Here is a 16,607-nt window from a genome sequence, read left to right as displayed (position 1 = left end):
TTCTGGATCCTGCCAGAGCCTGTGTTTTGCCATCATAGACATGGACACAGCTCAGAGGGTGGAGGGGATGCTCCTTCAATGTCTGCCTGCTTCTTCTTCCTGAATCATGCACTGGGCTTGGGGCTAGCACATGCATTTAGGCCTGGGCTGAGGGGTTTCAGGGGGCAGGTTGAGAATCTTCAGATCCTCCCATTCACTAGTTCTTTGGATCAGACTAGGCAGGAGGACAGAGTTGCCGTGGGGGAAGGAAAACTGGGAAGCAAGTGCCTTAAGAGCCAGTGGAGTGAGTATACACACGTCCGTGGGCACAGAGAGCTACACCAGATTGTCAGTCACACTTGGCCACGATTTTAACCATAGAACTCAAGCCACCAATGGGGGAATTTCTTGCTCAAAGGCCGTGGCTTTTCCTTAGCTCTTTGCTTCTTTTTCTGTCTTCTTTCATCTCCAGCTTGGGCCTGCCTGGAGAGTGCTCCTTGCATGTTTCCCAGATGGGGGCAGGGACTTTGGAGACTTTGCCATGAGATAATGGAGTAAGTGGATTCATTTGCACCACAATATAGTTTTCATTCTTACCCGTATGTGCAGGTATGTGTGTATCTGTGAGCCTCAGTTTCCTCATCCACACAATGCGAATAAATACTCCTTTCCTGCCTTCCTCAATGGATGTTAAGAGACTTGAAAGAAAACCTGCTCTACAATCACTTAGTATTTGCAATGCCTGGGCCCTGGAGCCAGACACGAGTTTACTTGGAGAGAAGAGGCAACTCTGGCCACTCTGAGGAAAAGGGCAGTGCAAAGGTATAGGTAGGAAGGGCAAGTCACCAGGAATCCGAAGAACCATTGCTAACAGATATCCATTTCTTCTCACTATGAAAGATAACATTAGAAGTCTGTCCCCTGAGGACATCTGCTTCAGGACAGATGTGTTTGAGCAAATGTGTTCACAGGTCCACACTATAGGAGACAGTGTACACTCATGGCAGGCCCCAGGGAGGTGTGATAGAGTATTTTGGGGATGAGCGGCTGCCAGGATACAAAACTTTCTGCATTCAGGTGATTAAGAACCAAATTCTGGAGTTTGAATACCCAGGCAGGGAACTCAGCTCCACCACTTCTGGCCAGTGTAACTCTGAGAGCAAAGTTAACCTCTCAGTCTTAGCTTCCCCGTCTATAAAATGGAATGATAATGATATCTAATTCATAAGGTTGTTGTGAAAATTAAATGAGACATGAAATATTTATCACAGCACCTGGCATATAACAAGTTTCCAATAAACACTATTGTTGACAGTGATGATGTTGCTGACATCATCATTCCTCCCCACTTCTGGGAGGAGGCCATGTGGTGTTAGCGAGTCAGAGGGACCTGGTTAGAATCGAAGTTCCACCACTAACCAGTTACATACACTTGACCAACTTTAATCCAAATGAACCTCAGCTTCCTCATCTATATAATAGGGTCAGTAACATCTGCTTCAAACAGACACACCATGAGTGGTTAAGACTTTGCCTTCCAATGCAGAGGGTGTGGATTCGATCCCTGAGCAGGGAGCTAGGATCCCACATGTCTCACAGGCAAAACAAAAAACAGAAGCAAGACTGTAACAGATTTAACAGACTTTAACAAAGTGACCCCAAAGCCACAGCTGGCCTTTAGCTAGGTTTTCTCAGCCTACACTGTAAATACATAATCATGCAGTTAGTGCCAAAGGATATACAGAGGAAAATAAGTCTTCCTCCCACCCCTGCCCTCTTCCTTGAGGCAACCACTATTTCCAGTTTCTTGTATATCTTTCCAGAGCTAACCTGTTCAGGTACATGTGTGTGTGTATATGTGTATGTGGCTTCCGTGGTGGCTCTGATGGTAAAGAATCTGCCTGGAGTGCAGAAGACCCAGGTTCAATCCCTGAGTTAAGAAGATCCCCTGGAGAAGGGAATGGCTACCCACTCCAGTATTCTTGCCTGGAGAATTCCATGGACAGAAGAGCCTGTCAGGCTAGAGTCCACGGGGTCGAAAAGAGTTGGACATGACTGAGCAGCTAACACTTTCATATATATATATATGTATGCCTCTTCTTTCAATAAATGGTCCCAGCCCTTCCCTGGTGGTCCAGTGGTTAAGACTCCATGATTCCAATGCAGGGGGCATGCTTTGATCCCTGGTTGGGGAATTAAGATCCCACATGCTGTGTGGCAAAAAAAAAAAAAGCACTTATCAATAAACGGTACCTAACCACATAAAAAATAAATAAATGGCCCCTTACACATTGTTCTATGCCTTACTTTTTTCACTTAGTTCACCTTGGAGATCTTTCCTCACCTACGTACAAAGTTCACTTGATTCTTGGTTATGGCTGCCTAGTATTTCATTGAATAAATATTTCATGTCTTCAAGCAGACTCTTAATAGTGGATATTAAGATTACTTCTAACCTTCAAGCAAAGCCACTGTGACTGTCCGTACACATCCATCATTTGGTCATCTGCCTGTTCACATTTTTAAAAAATTTTTAAATAGTTTCTAAATGAATTTCAAAGAAAAACTAAGATTCCTCATTACTCTTAAAAAAATTAGACAGCTAGCCATCACTGGCCCCCACTTCAGCATGACATCCTTTAGAGAGAATTTTTCCCGCTCCCTGTTGTCTTCCCAGCCATTTCTGCCCCTACAGGCATCTGTGTTTATGAACCCCCAGTAAGACTTATGAAACTGCATGTGCAAATAGTGTCTGCTAGCCAAAAAATGCTATTTTTACTCTCTCGTGGGGAATTACTCATCTACAGTTTTTCAAATGGGCCTGTCTTAGGGGCACAGGTTCTTATGTTCACACATGTGGGGCTGGGGTGCCTTCTTGTTGCATATGGGAAACTGGTGGTCCACACAGGAAGAGGAGTCATGCTCAGAGGCCCCTTGCTCACAAACCTTCCACAGCTCTGGAAGAGGAAGGAAATTCCTTTATATATACACTGCTCCATTGAAAGAAATTAAGACTAACCTGCCGGTGAGACTTATGCTGGCAAATATCGTAGCCATTTTCCACATTTAAATTAAATAAATTCAATGAAAGTTAATTTAAATAAATAAATAGAATTTAAAATCTGTTCCTCACATTTTCAAGTGTTCAACTGCCACATATGGTTAGTGGCCACCGTCTTGAAGTGCAGATACAGAATATTTGTACTATCACAGAAAATTCCATTGGACAGCATTGTTCTAGAATGTAAGCTCCATGGAGGCAGGGGCTGTGTATCTCTTGTATCACCATGACCCCATGCCAATCACAGAGCTGGCACAGAGAAGGCACTCTGTAATGGTTGTTGAACTAATGGCTGAGGAATGAATAAATCAACCAACCAAGGGCCCAAAGGAGGTACAGCCAGAGGTTCCTCCACAGCACCCCACTGAGGCAGGTTTTTGAGGGGAAATAGGATGGGCTGGGTCATGGAGGACCTCAATATAATACTGGAGCCTCAATGTCCCCAGAGAGGCCAGCAGGGTCACCCCCCAAGACTGAGGCCTGGAAAGGAAGTAATCACCCACAGATGGTTTTTTGAGTCAGAAACCTGTGTTCTCAACCTTCCTGCTGTTACTTTTTGTGAGGTCTCCCTCCGTAGAATCTGAAGAAAAGCCCCTTCTGAAATGCCCCCAGTGTCTGTGGGTCTGGACTGGGGAGGCCTCATTAACCCCTGGGGGTCAGTGCAGAGCATCTTCAGTAGCTGTTTGAGGGATCTAAGTCCTTGCTGGTTACTTCCCCACCCAAGCCAGAAGCTGTTTCCAGAGGCTGTAGTGCCTGATCTGTTCCTGCCTAAACCACGGGTAACAGAAGGTAGAGGACAGGGCCTGAGAATCTAGGTAAGAAGACAAGAGTAAATAGTGAGCACACTTAGATTTTTAGAAGGTGTGATTTTCTGCCCTTATGTTTGTAGGTATTGGGGACCAGGTGTGTGGTAGGGAGCTGTGTATGTATTGGGGGCTGTGTGTGGTATAAGAGGGGCTTTATGTGTAGTGAGATCAGTTACATGATTACAGTTAGGAGGTGTGTGTGGAGTGCATATTGAGGGCTGTGGGTTGGAGGCTGCGTGTGTTGGTTGACAGGGGCTGTGTGTGTATGAGGCTGTATATGTGTGGTGGGTCTGCGGTGAGCGGATGAGTGTATTGGGGGCTATGTGTGTGCATGTGTGTAGTGTGTGTATGTGTGGTGGGTTGTGTATGTGTTTGTAGTGTGTGATGGCTGTGTCTTTCCTGTGGTCTTGCTTCACTTCCTCATGCTTCGTGATGTGGGCCAGAGTAGACCCCTGGAATAAACCTGGGGGGTCCCCCTGTGGAACACGTCCTCCACCCAGGAGGGGAGGCATGATGGCAGGGCAATGGGGATGCTGGGTGGGGTGAAGGCAAAGACCCAGAGAGACAGACCGAAATGGAGACAGAGAAGAGAGATAGGAAGAGAAGAAAGACCTGACCAGGCCCTTGAGACCAGGTGGGAGACACGGGGTGGACTGGGGGGCCAGGGGTGGGTGGTGCAAGGAAGAGAGTGTGAGTAAGTGTTCTAGGAGGTGAGGGGAAAGCAGAGAGACAATGGATCGGATCGAAGGCCAGAGGGCGAGATGAGAGGGAGAAGAGAGCGAGAGAGGGATGAGAGAAAGAGAGATTGATGGGAAGTGGGGAGAAAAGAGCGGTGGGGAAAGCAGAGACAGTGGATCAAAGGCCAGAGACGAGACCCGAGAAGGGGGAGGGGGAAGAAAGGGCGAAGGGAGGGGGCTCGGCGGGGGAATTGCCGGGCGGGCGCTCGGGCGCTCCGAGCCGCGCGGCTCCCCGGGGAGACGGCAGACACTTTGCGGAGATGTTACTCCGGAGTTGGAGACGATGATAAATATGATAATTTGTATAAAATCTGAATGGGTCTTGTTTTCAGGGAGAATGCCTCGGATGATGAATGGGCCCGGCTCTCAGATAGATGGCTGATAAAAAGTGTATTGGATTGTTGAGAGCGATTTTAATTCTCATTCTCTACCTGCAGATGCCGCGGCCGCCGCGCTGGGCCTCGTTCTACCTCTCGGCCAAGCGCGGGTCGGCCAGCGGCCGGGCAGGCCTCGGCGGCTCAGGAGGCTTCTGAAATGACTCTAATTACAGAGTTATTAATTTTAAGAGGAGGGTGAGCGGGGGGTTTATGATTATTAATTGAGTGCGGGCTCTCGGCGAGCGAGGCGGAGCCGGCGGCGGGCAAGCGCGGAAGATGCGCTGGGCTCCGGGCAGCTCCAAGCCTGGAGGGCTCCGCGGCGGTGGCCGCCAGGACCGTTTTGCAGACTGGCTGAGGATGCAGAGGCTTCCGCGCGCAGTCTGCATCCCTCATCTCCATCCCGCATCTGACCTGCGGTCCATCCTCTAGCCCTGGTCCTCGCGCCTGCGCAGCCGAACGTCCAGCTTTGCGCCAGGGGAACGAGTGGCGTTCGCAGCCCCAGGTCCAGGAGGCGCGGCTTTGCGGCAGGAAGCGCACCCTCAGGGCTCCCAGCTCCCACCCGTGAACCCCAAGTCTGTGACTGATGCAGTCTGGGGCTCCTTTAGAGACAAACGAAAAGAACAATAGCATTTATGCGAGCCCCTACGTGTGCCAGGAGCTGTGCTGGGGGCTTTAATTCTTTAATTTCCCCGGGCAGAATGGATGAGCCTCCCCACTCCTCAGAGGAGGAAACTAAGAGAATAATTTGTTCTTGGGAGGGGATATGTTTACTTTAAGGATGCTGCAGGCAGCCTTTCTCTCCGCGCCCCCCCAACCCCCCCGCCCCGCGGCCCCCCAGACAGCTTCCCTTGACCAACTGCTGTGGAGGGCAGAGGAGGGAACAACAGAGAAAACTCCTCTCTCTAATTCACATCCACGCAGTCACTGTCATTCCTAGTGTCTGTTCTGGGTGACCCAGCGTATTGCCTAACACATTGTCCATCTTGAAGAAAGATTTTCAAAAGACTGGGCTGCAAACTGGGAAGGCAAACACCCGAAAGTTCATAAATGGTTTTGCTCCACAGCACTGGCACTTTGGGTATAGTATCTGCCTGGCCACAGTGAGTATTTTAAAGAACTCACAAATCATTGAGAAAAGGCCATTCGGTGTAATAGGTGGGGAACTGGTTAAATTCCAGTAAAAGAAAATGAGACCCCTCAAACCCAAAGGCCCAAACCCCTCCTCCTGCTACACATTCATTTCTGTCTCACTCTTACTGGAAGGGTTAAAGATAGTTTCCACAGTCCTGGATTATTCCAGAACTTCTTCAATTTCTGCCTTGGGCGAAGATAACACCTGCTCTAAGAGGAAAAAGACAGACCTCTGCAGGCTCAGGGAAAAGAGCGATTATAGGGTTATTCTAGCATATAGGGAAAAGGCACCTGTCACAGTGCCTGTTCTGTGGACCCAGAAGAGCCAGTAATGAGGATGGGCTCATGAGTAGGCTCCTCCATGCTCCTCTGCAGTTCCCAGGGTGCTTTGGCCCAGCTCATGGGGATTCAAATGGGACAGCCCAGGTCAGGCTTGTAGGGGGAGGGCATCAGGTTCAATCCATGGAATTCTCGCCATGGCTGGTGTTCAGGATCAGGATCCACAAGGCCTGATCAGAGGCTGAGCCCAGCTGGAGGGAGGCATGGCAGGGAGCCCCCCCACCCCATCCCATATTGAGGCTTCAGACCTGGAAGCTGGAAAAGCCTGAGGTCTCATGGGAAGGGACAAGGCCTGGCTGGAAAACTCTTAGGGTGGGGCTCCCAGCTTCCTGCAAGGCTGGATGAGGGCTGCTGGCCCTGCAGCCTCACAGAATTGGCTGTCCAGGTCACAGGAGCTAACTCTGGGTTTCCAGATTCAAAGGCTCTGAGGAGAGAGAGAGAAGAGAGGAGAGAGAAGAGCATAGAGATGGTGGAAGGCATGAGGATTTGGAAGAAGAGGGGAGAAGGGTTCTTGGGTTTCACCAACTGGATGTACTGAAGGAATCCTCTCAGACCCAACCAACCTCTGAGCCACAGCCTGTGCCTCTTTTCTCTCTGACTCTGCAGTGGGCCCTAGGAATACTTGGCATAGCATGTGCTTAGGAGCATAGGTTATGGAGGCAGTATCTGGGCACAGATCCTACCTTTGCCACCTATTCACTGCGTGATTGTGGACAAGTTACTGAAACTCTCTGTGCCTCAGTTTCATCGTCTTTAAAATAGTTAGGAATAAACAGTAGGCAGAACGAATGGAATTAATGTATGCAAACCATGTCTGACATGCAGTAAGCTCTCAGACATGTTAGTTGTTTTTATTATTAACTTTGTTCCAATCGGGCACCTGATCTTCCCTCTGGATCAACAACTTCCCCGAATATCTTTATATTACTGCTCTTTATACTCCCTGACACCCTGTGCCTGTGCAGGAGACAATGCTCAATCAGTGTTTGCTGAGAGGTCTGGGCATGGGGTGGGCTTCTGTATGTCCGTGGTTACTATACCCCATGTTTAATACCACCCAATAATTCCCCAAGTCAAATATCCTTGTCCTCACTTTATAGATGTGAACACTTAGGCACAAGGAGTTCAAGGGATGTGCCCAAGACCAGAAAACTGGTATGCTTTGGAACTGAAAGAAGGGAGGGGTCTATCCTGGCTCCATCTTTCACTCTTAGGTGCTGCTTTCTCTGTCTTAGAGTTAATGAGAATTTCTTCTTCTGCGATGAACATGGGACTGCCTGGTAAGGGTGCATGAGAAGAGGAGAAAAGAGTTGCCTCCAGATATGATACATGGGGTTTCCACTTATATAACCACTGAAAGGGAAGGGTTTGCAAGGGGATGGGTGGAGGAGGAGGGGACGAGAGGGGAGAGGGAGGCGAGGGATCAGAGTTGAGACTTAAGTTACCCAGAGACCCAGACAGACCTTAATTTATCATCTCACCCCACAATATACACACACATCCAATCTGTGCCTGAGTCCTGACCATCCTGCCTTCATCTCTCACATCTACCCTCTCTTCTTTATCTCCCTCAGACGTTTTTGTTCCAAGACCTCTTATCTTCTTCTGCTGAGACTGTTTTCCCAGTCTCTGCTGCTTTCTCTACCTCCAGCCCACCATCTACATTTGCAGTGGTCTTTCCTCTCCAGATCAGATCTTTTCTCTTCCCTGTATAAAATCCTCCAATGACACTCCATGGCCTAAATGAGAAATCAAAACTTTGCAAAAGTGCTCCTTGATCTAGGCCCTGCCTATCTCCCAACCTTGTTCCCCTTGACTCAATTCTCACATCCATATTGGCCTCACAGAATCCTTTGCAATTTCCCAGCTAGGTGGGTTGCTGCCCCCTCCCCATGCTTTTGCTCCTGATCTCCTTCTGCCTGGGAATATTTCAGCTAGGTATCCCCTGCATTTGGTGTACATTTCATCATCTTGCAAGACCTCATCTATTTACAAAGCATTTTCTGACACTCCCGTGTTTCAGTCACCCTTCCAGTCCATATCGTGACACTTTCTGGAGTTTCTTGGCAAAACTTTCTTTTTGTCACCAGGTGATATCCTTAAAAGCAGAGCCAGTGTCTGATCTACTTAAATATAATAGTCATATATGGATGTGAGAGTTGAACTATAAAGAAAGCTGAGCACCAAAGAATTGATGCTTTTGAACTGTGGTGTTGGGGAAGACTCTTGAGAGTCCCTTGGACAGCAAGGAGAATCCAACCAGTCAATCCAAAAGGAAATCAGTGCTGAATATTCATTGGAAGGACTGATGCTGAAGCTGTAGCTCCAATACTTTGGCCACCTGATGCAAAACACTGACTCATTGGAAAAGACCCTGATGCTGGGAAAGATTGAAGGCAGGAGGAGAAGGGGACGACAGAGGATGAGATAGTTGGATGCCATCACCAACTCGAAGGACATGAGTTTGAGCAAGCTCCAGAAGTTGGTGATGGACAGGGAAGCCTGGCATGCTGCAGGCCATGGGGTAGCAAAGAATCAGACTGAGCGACTGAACTGAACTAAATAACAGGGAAGAGAAACTCTGACTCCACATTAGATGTTTATTTTACTTCAATCTTTGTATTCTATTGCTTTTGCTTTGAGTTAAAAATGTTGCCTGTAGCCTGAAATATACAGGATAGCCCATTCTCAAGGCTCTGGTCTTTAAAGGTACAACACTTTACCATTCATACAGAAATACAAAGTTGCAGAACAAAGAATAACATTTGCCTTGTTGAAGATTTATAGGGACCTGACCTACATGGACAGCTGCAAGAACAAAGGATTCTACCACCAGAAAGTTTGCAACAACCAACCACGCCCCTTCTTCACCTTGCCTTTAAAAATGCTTTGCTGAAACCTTTCAGAGTTCAGGGTTTTGACGGGGTCATAAGACACCCTTTCTCCTTGTATGGCCCTGCAATAAACCTTTTTCTGCTCCGAATTCCCAACGTTTTGGTGTTGTTCGGCCTCACTGTGCCTCAGGCATACGAACTTGGGGTACAGTACCATAAACCCAGTGTCCACAGAGCAACCCCATGGCGTACTGACTGACTGACCAGTGCTTTCCCACTTAAGTCAGCTTGGTCACGGCCTCCTCCCCAGCCCAAAGTGTTCTGGTCTAGATATCGGTTTCTCCTGTCCCTGTGCAAAAGTTGGAATTGACTGAATTACCGGTTTTCTTCTTGGAAGTATTTAACCCCCGCCCCTCCCCCCCAAACTCCTCTAGTCAGCTAGGTGGCTGAGCAGCCTAGAGGAACAAGACAGGAGGGAGGGGTAGAAGCCCGCAGGAGGGGCGAAGTGGGCGGGACCACATTGACCCGGAAGTCCCAAAGGTTGGAAATGTTGGGAATGCTTGTCATCCTAGGGTCCGCCCGGCTGGCAGGGAAGCCTCTCTCGCCTCACCCTCTGTTCACATGCGCACAGTGGCCTGTCCGGGCCTCAGTCTCCTGCCTGGAGTCCTGAGGAGGGGCCAGAGGACAGGGGCTCGAAATGACTGCGGCCTGGGAGGGAGCACTCCCACTAGGGTCAGACCGAAGGGGAGACGCTCCCTAACACCCTTGCTCTGCCTTTCCCTCCAGCCCGCATTTCCACTTTTCAATTCTCTCTGCTTCTCTTCTGCACGTTCCCTACCCCCCTCCCCCGCTTCTTTCTCTTCTTTCCCTTTTCTCCTCCCCAACTTCTGGCCTGGGCAGCCCAGTGCCGTGCCAGGCCCCTACAGCCAGCTGAACCTGCGCCGCGCCTCTCTAGCCGCGGGAAGGCGGGTCAGGAAATGCGCCCTCCGCTGGTGCGGGTCGCGGTTCTCGACGCGTTACTTTTTTCTCGTAGCTGTGCCCCTGAGAGCCCGCCTGGGCGCTAGGAATCTGTAAGGGGGGTTGGGGTGGGGGAGCGGGTGGGGGAGCGGGTGGACCCTGCTAAATAGTATGTGTGGTAGTGGGAGGGGGTTCTAGCTACGGGAAAGCTGGGCTCTGAGCTAAGCATCAGAAGCCTCTCCTCTCCCAGTCCTTGCCTCCCTTCGCGCCGGGACAGAAAGTTCCTGGTGCCCAGTGCGCGCCCAAGAAAGAGCCGTGAGCCTTTTATTTACTCATCCCCTCCCGGCCGTCTATCCAGGATGACATCCCACACTCAAACTTCATTGCTTCCAAGGGCAGATACTCCTGTGCGCCCCATGCCCTGGAACTTCAAATGAGAGTCGGGTTCTACGCCGACCTGGCCTAGAGCGCCCAGGGCGCAAACTGCGCTCCCGGGTCTTCGGCCCTTGGGCAGGGAGCACTGGCCGCCGCGGGGCGCGCTTCCACTGCTGAGCCTCGCAGGGGAGTTTTTTTTTTTTTTTTCTTTTTAAATATAACAACAAAAGCATTTGATCTTTTGGATTTCTTTTATTTCCTTTATTCTTTTGTTTCGACTTCTTCCCTAACCTTCCCCTTTCCCTTTCTTTTCCTTCGCTTTTTCTTTCTCACTCTCTGTCTTTGCATCTCTTCTCTCCGTCCTTTTCTGTACCTCCCTCTTCTATTTTGGTCCCGACTCTGCCTCTGAGTCCCTGTCTTTCTTTGGATCTCTCCTCCCGGACCCTTCCCTTTCCCTGCGTGAGGGCTGCACCATCTCCCTAAATCGTTTTTCCTGACTTGGCCGCCTCTTTCTCACTTTTTCGTTTTCCCGGCGACCCCAGACTGGCGGGCTCGGGTCGGGCTCTCCCGCCGCCGCCGCCGCCGCCGGCGCGTGATTTATTCGCCTCACTCGGAGGAATCAGGTGCTGAACGAGGGAACAGATTTCTCCCAGGAAGGGTTTTGTGAACTAAACGATGCTAATTACGGGGTGGGGGACGCGCCGCCCCGAGGAGGGGAGGCGCGCCGGGCGAGGGGAGAGGGCGCGCCGGGCGAGGGGAGAGGCCGGAGCCGGGCCGCAGCCCTCCCAGGCCGCCTCCCCTGCGCCACTCGCCCCAGCATTCGCCTTTCCCTGGGAACTTTCCCGTCTGAGTTAACTATTAACCGCTGGCGAGAGGCAATTTTCTTCGGAATTTCAGCGATTTCCTTTTCGCGGTGGAGGCAGATTAACATGCAAATGGTGAGATGCTCGGCTTGAATCTGCGTGCGGGTGAGGATGCCTCGGCCCCTCCAAATAGTGTCCCTCGCGAGGGCGGAAAACTACAGCCCGAGCCACCCCCCTTCCCCGTCCGTGCCGGGTCACCAAGCCGTGACCGAGCCAGTGCCCGGCCGGTGCCCGGGGTGAAGGTGGAAAAAGCCGAACAGCTAGTGCTTGGGGGCGGGGTTGAGAAGGGAGCTTAACTGGGCAAGGCCACCCGAGGAGCCCGCGACCGACACAGCCTGGTCTCTACTTGGGAGTCCAGCACGCGGGGATGCTCTTGGAGGGGTTGGCCAACTTGGGAGGAAAACCCTTTCCCGCCTGCAGAATCGCCAGACAGTCGCTTGCTTCCTTCCCCTTTACCACCACGGAGCACCCCAACACACACCCACACACATCCTGCTCTGGGTTGCGATCACAACAAACTTTGTCAGACTTAAGCCGCTGGCTCAAGGCACAGGCTCCTCGCCTTTCCCTACTTTACTCCTTGCTGGCCCGCTCTTCCTGGAGTAGGACAGGAGGGCGTTCTGGGTTTCGGAGAGGACCGTTTGGGGAAGTCTGGGCCTCGCCAGGCTGGGACGTTACCCTCTCACCACCCTTTCAGACCGCCAGACACCCAAAGCACTGCATGGCGGAAGGCTGCTGGTGGCCATGGCCCGGCTTGGCAGGGCCCCTAGCTCATGGCTCCGCCGCTCCTGGGACCGGGCATTCCGGGGGACGCTGAGCCCCTTACTATTGCCTCCCGCAATGCTGGGCCTGGGGCTCAGTTCTGGACTGCCAGCCACTTGCCAAGCAGTCATCTCTGTATTCTCCGCCTTTCCAGGTTACTTCTCTCCTGCCCTCCCCGCCGGGTTAGCTCTCTCCCCTGCCACCTAGCAGCCTCCATTTCTGGCGAGGCTGCCTCTGTCTCTCTGTCTCTCCCTGTCTCTCTGTCTCTGTCTCTCTTGTTTGTTTCAACTCGCGGACACTGATTGCGCCTTATGAAGTTCTAACTGGTTTTGTGTCAGGAAGATCTTTCTCGCTGCTACCCAGCCTGGCGTGACGGATTAAACATCAACTAGTTAAATAAAAATTAATATCAACTGCCTCCTAACTTCTAATGTCATGTTGTTTATAACTAATGAACTGATTAGGGGATAAACACATCACGGAGACATTCGGCTCTCCTGCCTGGGCTCCGCAGCCGCCCTGTGCCCACACCCCAGTACAGCCTCTGGCTGCCAGTCCAGGAAGAAGGCGGGGCTGGAGGGGCTGCCAGCTCCCCCGGGCTTGCTCCTCTGCCTACCTTTCTCGCTTTCTTTCCCTTCCTCTATACATTTCCTTTTCTCAGTCCCTCTTTTTCCCCTTCTTTCTTCTTCCTTTCTTCCCCCCTTGCATTCTTCATCCTCTGCTTCTCTGCAAGGAATAGTCCATCAGACTGACTCTGGGTTGGATATGTCTGTTTGTCTCTCTCTGATAGTCTTGTCCCCCAACCTCCCTTCTCTGTGGGAGTCCCTACCTCTTTCTTCCCTCTTCTCTACCCTCATTTGGATTCATTCCTCCCCCAGCACAAAGTGTAATGATTAAAAGCATCCTTGTGACTGGGCCTCTGCCCCACGACAAAGCAGAAGTCTGCAACCTCGCCCTCAGCACTTTGTGAAATACTGACACCCCCTCTCCAGTTATTTAGGGGAAAGGGCAGGGAGCTAGAATAAGTGAGGTTGTGTTTTCTGTTTCTCCTGTATTCAATCTGGAAGGAGATAGAGAAAATAAAAGTGATTTCTAAAACTTTCACCTTTCCTCTTGTCCCAGAAGCAATTAATACAGGTTCAAGTGCTAAGTTTAATTTTCAAAGAAAGAAAAACTACTCTTGTGTCCTTCCTCCAGGGGCTTCAGAGCCCTCTCCACACACACCCACCCCCTCACACCCCTAGCCAGCCCTAGTCTGACAAGAGTGGCCTCCTGCAGGGCTCTTTTCCTAAAGATACTTAAAGCAAATCACAACTGTCATCATGACAACAATAAGGCAGGAAAGCAAGTAATCTCAGACCTGGCCCCAGTGATTTTTTTTTTCTCTAAGAAGCCACAACGTTTTAACTTGGTTTGCCCTGGACCACAGGGTCTGACAAGACAATAACAACAGAAAAAGCTTTTAAAACCAATTTAGCACACGTGAAAATGTAATTCTAATGAAGAATCAATAGGCTGGCGGATCATTTTTCCTGGGACTCCTTGGAGAACCTGAGAGAGACTTTCAATCAATGGGGCGGGCAGTGAGCAGGAGGGCCCTGAGAGACTGTGGGACAGGGGTGAGGCCTGGGAGACAAAGAGAAGGCTGGAGGGAGACTAAGGTACAGGGCCTGCCCTTTGACTGGCATCACTTTGCAGGTCTCCAGAGTTCCCAAGGCTCCAAAAGTATCAGAGCGAGAGCTAAGAAAACTCCTTCCTCCTCTTGGTCCCCCTGGTATGCGACAGGCTGCTTAACACAATGGCTTCAGCTGCCTTCCCCTAGGCCTAGGCCCCAGTCCTGGCACTGCCCCAACCTTGGGCCCTGTGTTCAGGTAACTGTGACAAGCTGGCTCAGGAGCAGGCAAGGACACTAAAGCTATGTGTGTGAGTGTCCCCAGTTCAAAACACCTGATTCCCCACTGGGTGCCTCCCTGCTTGTGTGTGTGTGTAATGCTGGGTCTAAATTCCTGCTTCTGAAAACGCAGGAATAAGAGCAATGAATATGTCTGTGGTCACACTTCACATTCTATCAATCACTTTCACCCAAGTTTCTCAAGAGAAATCTGGGAGAAAGGCAAGGATTATAATCACTATTTTAGAAGTGGTAACAAAGGCACAAAGAGCCTTGCAGTGGAGGTGTGACTCAGCAGGTCATGGCCCATGTGAGTGGGTGACAGAGAGTCTATGTGTGTGAACATCTCACTTGTGTGTAATGGAATAACAGCATGAGAATGCATGGTGGGGGAAAAAGGAGAGAGACTAGGGTTACATTTATACACATTGCTTTCTCATCCTTGTCCTTGGGAATGTGTTCTGTGTATAACAAAAAGCAAAAACCTTTTTTTTTTTTTCACTTTTAAGTTTATTTCTAACATATGCTTATGTTGGGAAATCATTGCTTGATTTTTTTTAAAAAGAAGTTAAGAAAAGAAACCCCAGCAAAGTCTGATGTTTTAAATCACACATTTGTGGTAAGATGGTAACTCGGCCATGATTTGCCTGAAACAGTAGAGATTCATGGTCCTGGAGGATGATTTTTTAAAAATTTAAGTTGGGGAAGGGAATTTCCTGGTGGTGCAGTGGTTAGGACTCCAAGCTTTCATTGTCAAGGGCCCTAATTCAACCCCTGGGCAGGGAAATAAGATCTCAAACCTGTGCATGACAAAAAAAAATTTTCTTTTTAAGTTGGGGAGCCATTATTTGGGTTTGGCCTCTGGGTGCCTGTGCCTCTTCAGTCCTGAGTTGCACAATCTTTTTGAAGGAACTTCAGCTGAAGTATCTGGGACTCTCAATAAAGAGCATCCATTGCTAAGTGGTCCCAGTGGGCCTTTCGGACCTGGGCCTCGGTCCTTGCTTTGGTGCCTTCTGCCTGGAGCCTGGAGGTGTTTGCGCAGCAGACAGGACCAGCTACAGACCTCTGCCTGCACACTGGGGCTCACCCAGCACTTACCTTGCCTGCTTCTCAGTGTTACTCAGCATGTGTATGCAAAGGCTGAATGAGAGTGGGAGGCCCAGAGCAAGTGAGTGGGAGTGTGAAATGGGGGCAGATGAGAAAAGGGGACCTGGGGAGTAGAAGTGGGAGTAGTGGTGCTTGAGAAGTGTGTGAGTGTGTAAGGAGTTTAAGGGTGTGTGTGGACAAAGTGGTGTAGAAGTTTGAGGCAGAACTTGTGACCAAGGTGTGAGAGGTGTAAATTCCAGGTTGGGAGGGCCTGAGGTGGGACAAAGCTCAAGTGAGCCTTTGATCAGGGATGGAAAGCTTGAGTGTGCTTGGAGGGGTGTGAATCTGAGGGTCCAAGAAACTTGGAGTGAGAAGACCAGAATAATGCGGAAGGGGGTGGTTCAGACGGGTGGGCCTCTGAGCACAGCCAGAGCCGTGGAGGGTTCTGGGCTTTCTCCCTTTCTTCTGAGCCTGCCTCATCTCCTGAAGGCAGGGAAGCCAGAACTTTTCCCTTGTATTCTGATTTTTTTTTTTTAATGAAGAATGGAAAGAAAATTTGGAGCAGGAGAGGCTTGTAAGGGATTTAGCGAGCAGTTTCACAATGTATTGGCGACAAGGAGTGATTATGTCGCCCAAGAAAGTTGGGGTGCGTGTGTAGGAATCTTGGAAGCATGTATTAAGACTAAGCCGTGTGGCAGGCGGCGGAGTAAGTGCTAGTGGAGAAAGTGGCAGGGGGCGAGCGCCGAGCGTCGTGGAGAAGGGGAACGCACAAAGTTGGGGAACGCATGAGAGTGAAGACGCCCCTGCGTGTAAGGCTGGCGACTGACGGGAGCGAGTGACAGCGAAGAGGGGGGTGGGGTGAGAGGGTGTGCCGGCGTCTAGGCTGGGGATTCGGTCTCTGGGTGCCTGCGGCAGCGCGGCGGCGGCTTGCCTGCGGCGGGCTCGGGGCCGGGGTGCGTGTGCGCGCGTGTGCGCGGGACGGAGAGGCTGGGGCTCCTGGGCGCGTGGCTGTGCCTCGGCGCGGCCGGCTGGGTGAGCGCGGGCGCGAGCGGAACGCATAACCGAGGCGGCGAGCAGCCCAGGTTATCTGAGCCGCTCGGTCTTGGGTGACTGCGCCCAGATTTCAGGGCGGCGGCGGCAAAGGCGAGACGCGCTGTCGGGCCGCAGAGAAGCCGAGAAGCGAGACCCAGGCCCAGACGGCAGCGGCGGGGAGCAGAGCATGGAACAGCGCGCGGGCCGGGCAGGTAAGAGCGAGGAGGACCCTGAGGCGCCACAGGCAAGTGGGTGACTGAAACGCACGGGGGCGGCCAACTGAGGGACTCCACTTCTATTTCTGGTGCTTGCCCGGCGGCATGGCTGGGGACTGGAGCCCTGGGGCCTCTTTCCCACCGCTGAGGCCTCCCGCCTTC

General features: G+C 51.0%; 1 protein-coding gene across 5 annotated transcripts in view; it reads left to right on the top strand.

The window, feature by feature from the left end:
• The window catches only part of PAX2 (paired box 2), a 90,056-nt gene continuing 89,693 nt past the window's right edge, over positions 16,245-16,607 (top strand). For all 5 annotated transcript variants that reach the window (XM_018041683.1, XM_018041680.1, XM_018041684.1 and 2 more), the window contains exon 1: positions 16,245-16,442. In XM_018041683.1, coding sequence (XP_017897172.1) covers positions 16,418-16,442 — 25 coding nt within the window. In that variant the 5' untranslated portion in view covers positions 16,245-16,417. The remainder of the gene's footprint in view (positions 16,443-16,607) is intronic.

Source organism: Capra hircus, chromosome 26, assembly GCF_001704415.2.
Source record: "Capra hircus breed San Clemente chromosome 26, ASM170441v1, whole genome shotgun sequence".
NCBI classification, from domain to species: Eukaryota; Metazoa; Chordata; class Mammalia; order Artiodactyla; family Bovidae; genus Capra; species Capra hircus.
Note: the sequence above shows the minus strand (reverse complement) of the source record. Positions and strands in the feature narration are given on the sequence as shown.